At 37.6% G+C, this 11,472-nt stretch overlaps 2 protein-coding genes across 2 annotated transcripts; both read right to left on the minus strand.

Annotated features, from left to right (window-relative positions):
* Window positions 1-512: 512 nt before the first annotated feature.
* On the minus strand, window positions 513-938 carry LOC140154736 (uncharacterized). Its single transcript, XM_072177301.1, has one exon. The coding sequence runs from the start codon at window positions 936-938 to the stop codon at window positions 513-515; it is 426 nt and encodes a 141-aa protein (XP_072033402.1).
* Window positions 939-2,243: 1,305 nt separating this feature from the next.
* LOC140154737 (uncharacterized) lies at window positions 2,244-2,564 on the minus strand. Its single transcript, XM_072177302.1, has one exon. It carries the CDS (start codon window positions 2,562-2,564, stop codon window positions 2,244-2,246), a length of 321 nt encoding a protein of 106 aa, XP_072033403.1.
* Between the last annotated feature and the right edge of the window lie 8,908 nt (window positions 2,565-11,472).

Raw genomic sequence — 11,472 nt, forward strand, 5'->3', positions numbered from 1 at the left:
TGTGGTATAAGATTTCACGCCACCAAAAAACTCCCATAGAGTGAAATTCCATAGCCGTGGAGTGGCTGCTTCCTGGCTTGATCTGCAATCGACGTTTTTTAAGGACGTGTACAGATGAAGCAAGTTGTTGTTTGCTGTATCAAGCCCAGGTAGATATATTATAATCCTGTTCCATCAATCTAACATCCTGCCGCACTGCCCCGACTTGGGACGGGCGGTGGTGGGTTGAGCGCTTCGTTCCCGGGAACCCTCCCTCTCCAGTGCAGCAACTGTTGACATCAGTGAATCACATTACAGTAGTGGCTACTCCCTTCTTTCAGACCAGGAACTGTTGGTATAAGGTGTTGAAACCAACGTGCCAAGCCAGCACCCCTTAGTATACCAAGCTAACATTTTGTCATGGATCTGCAGGGCAGGACTTGCACTGCGGGAACATCTTGTGTGCAAGTTCCATTAGAGGTTAGGCTGGTCACAGGATCCTGGTCCCATGTAGGGAAGTAAAGCTTGGTCATTTATTCAACTTCAGGTAAGTCGAGTGGTAGCATATACGGACGATTCACCAATTGCCAGTTTCCAAAGTGTCTGTTGTTGCGTGCAAGCCATAGAGTGTATGTTGCTCTTAATGCTATTCTCGCCAGAGTATCCAGTGCCTTTTTGGTTTCTTTGTTTGTGAGGCCAAAGAACTTAAAGCATGTTCGAAGTATGTTGATTGTGAATCCTCTTGATCCCACCTCTACTGGGAAGTATTTCAGTTCCCATCCTGCTGCTTGTCCTTCCTGGATTAGATCTTCATACTTCATTTTCCTTCTGTGGTTGGCCTGTGCTAAGTTCTCCTCAGCAGGTACTGTGAGTTCAATTATGATGCCTTGCTTGTTTGATGATGAGTAGACAGTTATGTCTGGCCTTTTCGATGTTGTTCTAATCTCTGGAGGGAACATAGCTGGGTGATTGTCTTCATCCCACACTACTTGTCAGTCCTCACAGCTTTATAAAAGCAGACATGAAACAACACCACTGTACATACAAAATCTCCTAAAATCTCACACATTTTCTGATGGTATGTTCCTCCGATCACATGCTGATGGCAGTCTGCTTGAATGTAAAAGAACTCACACATCATATGGGAATAATGCCTTCTGCAATTCTGTGCCAGCTCTCTGGAACAAATTACCTGTAGAACTTCGTACTTCACATAGTCTAGCCACTTTTAAATCTAATCTGAAAACCTATTTGTTTCCAAACTAAGTTTTTTATTTTTAATTAAGTTGTACATTTTACTGTAGCCTAAGATGTAGTGTAAGTTGTACTTTTAAGATCATTGTAAAGCGCTTTGTTCATACTTATGCTAAGGCGCTATATAAATTCCGTTTATTGTATTGTATTGTATTGTTGTCTTTCTGGGTTCTGTGCCATGCTACATTTCTGTACTTCGTTCCAGTCTCAGTTCTGAATACAATGCCGGTGACTTTCTGTTGATCACCGTCGCCTACTGTCCCACATCTAGCTTTCAAAACAGCAGGAACTATCTCCCGGAGTACCATGTCATGTCTCCAATTGTAACGGCATGTTCTAAGAGAGTACTGGCAGCAGTTAAATATGTGCAGCATTGTGCAGCAGTTAAGTAGCCACAGAGAGTACACTGACCTAGTGGGTGTTTGTTCCAGGTCTTCAAGTTGGCAGGTGAGGGTAGTGTATCTTGAATTGAGTTGAGGTAAAATTTCAGCATCTCAGGTGACAAGGAGTAGAGGAGACTATTCCATCTTGTGTCCATGTGCATGGCTGTTTCCCATCCGAGGAAGCGACCTTGTTTTGCCATTCCATATAAGGAGACAAGTAGGTGCTCTTCTGAGACATCTTTGGTATTGGATGATAGCGTGCTCCTATGCTCTTGCTTAGACATCTGCTCTTGGTGTTTCTGACCCTTGATAAATTCCAGGTCCTGGCGACCATGTTGCCCTCTGCATAGCTCGTTGAAAAGAAAAAAAGATGTCTTTCTCTTTCATGCAGCTCTTTCACACCATTCCACTATTTCTTTCCTCTCTGTCTCTGCTCTATGTGACCATAGATGAACTGTGTCTCTTCGTCCACAGAGTATTACATGATGTGGTACTTCACCAACTGCATACATTTGAAATGCGTTGTTAAAGCTTTTAGTTGGAGGCCCTTGTTATCTCTCTTTCTGTAGAGAATAGAGGTGTTGGTGCATTTAGGCAGGCCTGTCCATTTCTTGAGGTACCGTGTAGTCACAGATTTGGAGCGAATGACACTGGGAAACAGTAGATGATGAATTCCCAAGATATCCTGCTCACAATGTGGTTTTCACATATCCACATCTTAGCGATGCTGTTGACTTGGTTATTGTTTACTCTCTCTAGGAGAGTCTTCAGTTTGGACTCAACACCATATCGAACTTCTTTGTCGTTCAGATCCTTGAATATCTCTTGACCGAGAAAACGCATGGATGATTGGTTGATAAACGGGATGTCCTTCCCACTGATGTGAAGTTGTGGGTCATATGGTGCATAGGTTGTTGATGTCCTTCCATTTCGTCGTCCGTATTCCATAGTGGCGTATAGTGGGGCGCCGCGAATAAACAACTTTTTGAGATAATCGGGTTTGAAGAAATGCCAATTTAAAATCGAGTTGTGTAAATCAGACATTCATTACATTTTGTAAATGTTGTGAAATTTCTGTAGTAAACTAAATAGATTTTATTGTTATATATTTTTCAAAAGAAATAAATACATACTTTTGCTGGCAAACTGACAATAAAACTATACGTCACTATGGAAAACGAACAAAACGCAATACCCTAACCTTACGTTAACCGTACGCCACCTCTGTCGCCGTGTAATCCCTATGGCGTTACTTTTCATCGTTCGTATTCCATAGTGGCGTATAGGCCCGATACGCGTACGCCACTATGACATACGATTTTTTTCATTTTTGCCGATATTTCATGATTATAAAATGTGTATAAAAAGTGGCGTATGGTCGATACGCCACTATGGAATTCGAAAAATGTCACTTTGTAACTATACGCCACATTTAATTAATTAATTACTAATTAATTAGCTAATTATGACTGATGTGACTTAGAAAAAATTAAAGAGAACATCATTAAAGACATATGTGCCAATTAAAAAAAAAATGACCAAAAATCACTATACGCCACTATGGAATACAGCCGACGATTTGTCCTGACAATGTTTGACTTCTTCCTGGCTAGACTTCTGTATTTAGTCGGTTTAGCTTCCATCGTTCTGATCTACTTCAGGAAGGTTTCGACCATGGTGAGAAGTTCTCTACATCCATCGACACTTCCTGCTATAATTGTCAGGTCATCTGCATATGCTGAAATTGCATTTTTCACAGGAGCGACTCAGAGCTTAGCGACAGCTACGATGGTTCAAATCAGCCCGTGTCTGATCCCTCTGACTAGGATAAGTAATATCGTCGGCCGTATCACATACTGACGTATTCGACATTTTTAACATTTTTGAGAAAATTGGTATATTAGTTTGCTACGTTCTTATCTATATATTCACAAAAAAACCATGCCTCAAAGTTGCTTAATTAGTTAGATATTAATTAATTTAATTATGTCGTATTTACAAAACCTTGAATTGTCTGTATCACATAACGACGTATTTGCCGATCACCTATACTGCGCAAGTTCAGTACATCGTATCTGCAATTTGAAGAATTTGCCGTTTCACATACTGACGTATTTGCGCTACGTATTTGCGCGATTCTGTAATTTCACGGCAAAATTGCTATTTTGGCCTTTTCACATACTGACGTATTTGCGCAACTGTTTCACATACTAACGTATTTGCGCGACGTATTTGTCATTTGAACGCCGAAATTGACATTTGTCCTTTTCACATAGTGACGTATTTTATTTAATATTGATTTTTTTGCAGATTAAGTTATGCTCTGATAGTGATAAGTGAACTATATTGAAAATATGGTATATTTGCATTACTGTTAACCTGGTTTTAATCGACAATATTATTTTAATCAAGATTACGAGGCAAATGAAAATCGCTAAATTTTCAAGTTCGATTTTCTCGAAATGCGTATTTTGCAAATACGTCAGTATGTGACGCGGCCGACGATATGTTGACCGTCATTATATTTTACGTCTGGTCCTTAAAAGTCTATGGAAATCACCTATACGCAAAATCACGCTAGAGTTTCTAAACAGAAAACAGATGAAAAAAGCTTATTAAAATCATTACAAATTAGTCGATCTCCCTATCTGTGGTACATTTGTCGGATTTACCATTATTAATTATAACCAATCCATATTTAGCCAAAGTAATGCAAATTTCTACTCATTTTAAAGCTGAATTTAATGCAGTAATGGTTTTCTTTTCTGACCATTGGAATTAACGGTGCAAACCATATTTTATTTGGTAGAATAGTAATATATATAATGTATATAGGGCCTATATCATGCAAAAAATTTAGGCATGAGTCATGCCCATGGACATGCCAAGAACATGCCCTATTTTCGCTAGCAACGGGCATGAATTTTCATGAATTTGGCAAATTTTGATGGGTTGTTCATGCTCACCCATGAATATTCATGCCCTTGCATGCTTTTTTTTTGTCATGCGTGTAGTCAGAGCCTTGACATATTCAGGGCATGTTCATGGGTAACTCTTGGGCATGAATCGCGGTCAATGTCAAATTCTCCCTACTTTCATGCCCATAAATTCCTTATTCATGGGTAACTCATGGCATGAATCATGGTCAATGTCAAATTTTCTCTACTTCCATGCCCATTAATTTGTTATTCAAGGGCGTCAATTACAATTTTAATGGGTTCAAAATAAACGACCCATGAATCCTTGATAGAGGATTTTCATGCCATATACAAAACAAAAGAATCAGAATGTCTTGCCATGTTCATGCATGATTTGCATAGCAACCAGTAGCGAATTTTGGGAATACCCATAAATTATTTTTGCCTGGGATATATAATGATGCAACTTTTTACATATTGACAGCTTTTACAGCAGGCGCGTCTGAATTATGGATTGGTTTAAATGATAAAGTTGATGAAGGAACTTTTGTGTGGCAAGATGCCAGTGCTGTAAGTAAAACGTTTTATGGGGTCACTCCCATTGTGGCCTGTACACCATCCGCGATAATGAAAACGCGTAAAAAGGGTAGTTTTTCGTGGGTAAGCACGATACGCGCGTAACGCGTTTAGGGTGTTAAAAACATGAAATATTGGAAAAAGGGTAGCAAAATTGCAATTGCTAATACGCGGAAATGAAATTTAGGGTATGAAATTTGATGCAAGGAATAAAATCCCTGTTTAGGGTGTGAAAACACCTGTTTAGGGTATTGTTTTAGCCAAGGGTTAAATCCTTGTTTAGGGTGCTTTTCAAAAGTTGATTATCGCGGATGGTGTACATGCCACAATGGGAGTGACCCCCCGGGGTTTTATACTATCATTAAGGTTAATGAAAGTCAATTTCCAGTTTCCTGTTACATTTTATTTTTCGAGATTGAGTTGGTGCCTTTCTCAGTATTCATTATTTTATTTATTATGCGGCGCATAGTTACCAAACCAGCATGTGGTAAAAGATAGTAGAAGTGCAACGCTATACCAAAAACAGATACCGTATACATGTTGTATAACAAAAGAAACTATTTAGAAAATAGTAATAGGCATTGTATTGAGTTTTACTGGGTCGTCAAGGTAATTTCTTTAGCTACTACATAAGCTTTGTTTCAAAAACATCAGTGGTCAACAAGCGAAGATATGGTCAATTATGTAAAGTTTTGGCCACTTTCGTGTCTTTGTGTAGCAAAGGTGACTGAATTGAGTTGGTTCATGAACCGCATGGTCGGTGCTCTTAACATGGGTAATTTTAAACAATTGGACATTTGAAGTGCTATTCTAATTTCTACATTTAAAATAAATATCATATTTTTCATCTACTTATGTCAATTAAGTGAAAGAAAACAGGGTAAACCTTTGCTTTTGTTCTGAAATCTTTGACGATAAGCATGAAAGTTCATTTTACGCGGTACAAACGTGCGAACATGGGAAAAAGTGGACCAAATAGGGCGATTAAGTAATATCCGGCATAGTGTTTCTACCTCAACTAGGAAAGAAACCAACTTAAGTTTTTCTGTTAGCCAAGATATTACCGATTCTACTGAATATTACATGTTCGCAATGTACATACACACATTATAAAACATCGAGGGGTTCAACAGACACGCAAATGTTAATGGAAATTGCCATATTTCGACTGGACCATGCACGTTTAAGGGTAATTCGTAATTACGTCCTATTTTAAGCAATGGAGGCATCTTGACGTAGAAATAAGATCAACAATTTGTTAATAACCTTGTATATATTTACAGAATACAAACACTGTGCATAAAAGCTTATTTGATTTTAACTTATGAACATTATTAATATGACTTGAACCAACAAGGGCTCACTCGATCTAAGTTAACAACCTATGGAAAAGGGTCGAAACGAAGGTTATTCTGAATATGTATCGGTTTTGTTGTGCAAAAGACATGATAGCTGTACTATCTGCAAGCCTTAGATATTAATTAAATTATTTGAACAAAAAGAAAGCAATTTGATCATTTTCATAAAATTTTTTTAATGATTTCCACATAGATGTTGGTAACCTTTTAAATCAAAATTAGCCTTTCATTCTAGACCGTTTCCGATGTACCAAATCTGTATTCACTTTAACCAATACATCGTAACAACCAAATTCACATTTTAATCAAGTATCATTTATTTTGTAGCCAAGATTTAAGAGTATAACCATGCCGAGGGGATTTTAATATCCTGGCACGTAAGCTAACAGAGATGTGATGATGGAGGTAGAACTTTTTGAATGACCCACGTATACCATTTGACCTATTTTACCACAAAATCTGTATAAATTTACTTTCCGTATTTTGTTGCTGATGACTGTTTCTTTTCTTTTTCAGGTTGATTTTACAGCTTGGGCTTCAAACCGCCCCGACGAAACCGGAGGTAACACCAATGACTGTGTTTATTTAGGAACAGACGGATTGTGGTACGATACGGACTGCAATGGTCCTACTTACGGATACATCTGCAAACAACCACGAGGTACAAAATCAATTTTCTAAATGAATCGCAGAATGTGTCAGAATCCGCTGTAAATGAAAATATCGTTGAAAAGAGCAGATTCTGAACGTCTAAATTAAAACATAATTTATTTATTGTTGCATTTGCTTATAGACGAATCCAACGAGCCAAGTCATGGTCAGGATTTGGTCGGCCATATTTGGGACCCCGCATGCACCAAACAGGTGTTGTGAGTGCCCAATTGGGTGGATTGAACCCGCTTAAAATTCCATGTTAGATTATTTTGTGTTGTAAACTGTCATCATTCTTTTGTCTACGTGTAACACGGGTGATAGAATGCAGTTTAAAATACCCTTCAACATGTTCAAGGCCGCATCATTTCACATTTTTGGTGAGACAGTTGGGTCCCCGTCGCGGCTGCGTTATTTCTTTCTGCAACCATAATGGGCCGCAATGCGATAACACGTAGTACATACATGTAATTATAGGCCTATGAGGCTACATGTAGACATAACACGAGTTTATTACCATTATTATTTCCTCTTACTTAATAAAATAAAAAGAAATCGATATAATTAAAATTAATAATATAATAATAATAATAATAAATAAGCATTTATAATGCGCCATTTATCTAGATAATTAAATCTAATCCAAGGCGCAGAAAACAAGATACACGTACAAGTAAACATGAAAACAGAGTTTACAAAAAAGTATAGCTGATTAAAACAAATCAGCTATCCAAATTGTTAGCTCAATACAATTTCATACAAAATACATGTACAATCAACATGAAACCAAAGAATCCATAAATACATGTAAAACAAAAATACAGAGCAGTATAAAAGCATGATAAATCAAACACTGACATTATACGCAGCATTGAATAAGAAAGTCTTGAGTCCAGATTTGAACTGATCAACAGAAATTGATTGTCTCAGATTATAGGGAAGCGAGTTCCAAAGTTTTGGTGCAACAGTAGAAAAAGCACCGTCTCCCAGAGAATAATTAGATCGTGGAATTTTTAATAGACATTTGTCTGACGATCTGAGAGTGCGTACAGGTGTGTATGGAACAAGAAGGTCCGTGATGTAAGAAGGTGCAATGTTGTTTAATCCTTTCCATGTGAGAAGAAGAGTTTTAAATACAATTCTTTCACGTACGGGAAGCCAGTGCAGATTCATAAGAATGGGTGTGATGTGATCATATTTGCGAGTGTTTGTCAAAACGCGTGCGGCAGAGTTCTGTACAAGTTGAAGTTTCCTAAGCTGTTGTTCAGTAATTCCATTTAGTAGAACATTTCCATTGTCTAAGCGCGAGGTAATGAAGGCGTGAAGAAGTATTTCGGCAGTATCCTTTGACAGAAGTTTCCTAATACTACGTAGGTTGCGGATTTGAAAATAAGCAGATTGACACACTTTTTTAATATGATTATCCATTGACAGTGTAGAATCAAAACACACGCCTAAATTTCGCACACTGGTTGAAGCAGATATAGTTGAGGATCCGATTTGAATACTGTTACGATGAATCTTACTTTGAGAGTTTTTGGAAGATACTATGAGCAATTCAGTTTTGTCATCATTAAGTTTTAGTTTATTTTTTGTCATCATCTACAAAGGTTTACCTGGGGTTCGAACCCACAACCTATGTATCCATAGTCTAATGCCTACACGACTGTGCTATGATTCGTTGTGCCAGAAAGATGTTTGTTTATGATACTTATTGATTACGGAATAAAGTGCATACACACAATATACTATTACTAGTATATTAGTACTAATAAATACGAATATAATCCTAACCCTAAGCCTAAGCCTAACCCTAACACTAACCCTAAACCCTAACCCTAACCCTAACCTAAACCCTAAACCCTAACCCTAACCCTAACCCTAACCCTAACCCTAACCCTAACCCCTAACCCCTAACCCCTAACCCTAACCCTAACCCTAACCATAACCCTAACCATAAGACCCTAACCCTAACCCCTAACCCTGACAATAATGAACCTTGCCTCGGACGATGCGGTTAGTGATATATTGCGGCCCATTATGGTTGCAGAAAGAAATTATGCGTCGCGGCTCATAGCCGCCATTGAGGTGCAGGAATGCGTGAAATTAGATTCCTCTATAGCAAAAGCAAACCTGAGTTATACTCATTTTAATAAAACGACCCATTTTTGTAGCTGCACACGGTTTTACTTACCATGCACATAGAGTATTGATTAAAATAAAACGAACGAAGACGGGAAACAGTTATACATTAGCAGCAAATTTTCGGTAAATTTGCTGCTAATGTACAACTGTTTCCCGTCTTGGTTCGTTTTATTTTATGTTATATATTTCACGGGAGTGCATCTTTTGAGATCCAGTAAAAGTATGTGTGTTTCGTCAACTTTCTGTCTACAAAAATAGAGTATTGATTGGTATGGGGCTAAATTCAAATGAAAAATCCATGACGTTGCTGCAATTTTGGCTGGCGGTATAGGTAGGCGGCGGCTTGCGTTGCAAGTTCCGGTAGCGTTTTCAGATTATTGGTTAAATCATGGAAGTAAGAGACATGGAAGCTGGTCGATCCAACACCTATTGAATTATTTACGTAACATTCTATAGAGGGTACGTATCAAGCTATTGTGATAACAATGTAGCCAGCGTGTATTTGATGTGGATCAGACTTGCCGCCTTTATTGCCAGTTCGTTTATTTACAGGTTTATTATTTTGAGCAAAAATCGTGTTTTTCTTGATTATGTTTCAAGTATGTTGTTTTTATTCGGAAAAAGTGACAGGGATGTTAGATTTGTAATCCATAATTACAGAAATCCAATCAAAATATCGATTTCTACCCTATACTTACAGATTTTCTTAAACTTCAAAATATTGGAAATCATGCATTTACGTCTAAACCGCTAATTAGCGGTAATAATTGATATGCGCACTTGGCACATGCTTTACATTATAAAATGAATACCGCATCTATTTATGTGCCCGGGGCTGCCCGAAATTGCTGTTGACCAGAATGTTCCAGAGTCTGGTATTATCTTTACATTTTGCGTAAAATAAATTGTATTTCATTTCATTTTCTGTTTTAAATCTGCTATCTGAAAGTCTAGCATATATATACATTTAATCGGTAGGTTTTCACATAATTACATACTTTTAATAAAATTGTATAAATTAAACTGATAGCATTCTGACCATTACGTAGGGATTTTATAAAATCTGTTTGTGTTCATATAACTAGTCATGCACTGCGGTAATATAACACAGCCCATTGTCAGGACTTAGTACACGACCTGGTACTGCTATTGATTTTTAAGCGGGAACTTTGATTTTAGACATGGTACACGTTGACCATGCGTTGACTCAATTGTTCCACTTTCAACTGTACTGCTTTTGTTCAGTATCGCGGCAAGTATGATACTCACTTTGATGTAGTATTTGACCAGCTTCCATGTTTACCGCAGTTACCTGGAGCACCCTTGTGGTTTATTTCTTTAGTCCGCCCTTGTTGATCATGATCAGTGACGGATGTTTGAGCTCTGTGTGATAAAGTTCTAATAACGCTAAATTATTATTTTTACATAATTGAAATATTCTTTAATACCCAGCAATCAACAATGCTTTATAGATCCTGTATTTGTGACGAAACCTGAAACTTGGCATGGGCAAAGAGGGGGAATTATTTTTTAGTAGGCCGAGAAGGGGGCAAGTAAATAGTTGGCACACCGTTTGGAAATGTTAACCCTGGCTCATTATTGCATGCACAGCCCCTAATGATAATTATCTGCGCCTGTATAAAGGTGCGTCCCTGAATTATGCTTAATTGTCCCCAAACCATGCTTGGTTACTCCAGGTGAGAAATGGCGATTGTATTATTGCCACTACTTGGTAATCGATATTAATATTAATATATTAATTTTGCCCTGTTGATTAAGGTCGTGAAATATATGGTTAACATTTGTATTCTCTGTGTGTTTTAATTAGACTTATATAGAAGGAATGTTCCACTGATTCGTTTTCCAATGCAAGAAGAAACTGTTTTCGAAAATGTTGTCGAGGTACCCATTGAAATTGCACTGGATTGGGAAGGACCGGGTGAATTTTCTCCAACTTGTTACAGATTTGGTAAGGCATTCTTATATGACATTAGCTATTATAGATGCGTAAGCATACGCCCTAACATAACACACCTATTATCCCACACACTCTTATAACGTTAACCAAAACTGAATGCCATTTCCTTCTCAGCTAACTCAATTGAGCCAACTCGGAAGAAAAGTATATAAATATATATATAAATATATATAAAAATATAGACTAAATAAAGACTAAATTTGGCTGATATAATGCCATTTTATGGTTAA

Source organism: Amphiura filiformis, chromosome 6, assembly GCF_039555335.1.
Source record: "Amphiura filiformis chromosome 6, Afil_fr2py, whole genome shotgun sequence".
Lineage (NCBI taxonomy): Eukaryota > Metazoa > Echinodermata > Ophiuroidea > Amphilepidida > Amphiuridae > Amphiura > Amphiura filiformis.

Bases quoted from the DNA above. Each gene is read 5' to 3' on its own strand.
- LOC140154736 (XM_072177301.1), bottom strand. From the start codon at position 938: ATGTTCCCTCCAGAGATTAGAACAACATCGAAAAGGCCAGACATAACT.
- LOC140154737 (XM_072177302.1), bottom strand. From the start codon at position 2,564: ATGGAATACGGACGACGAAATGGAAGGACATCAACAACCTATGCACCA.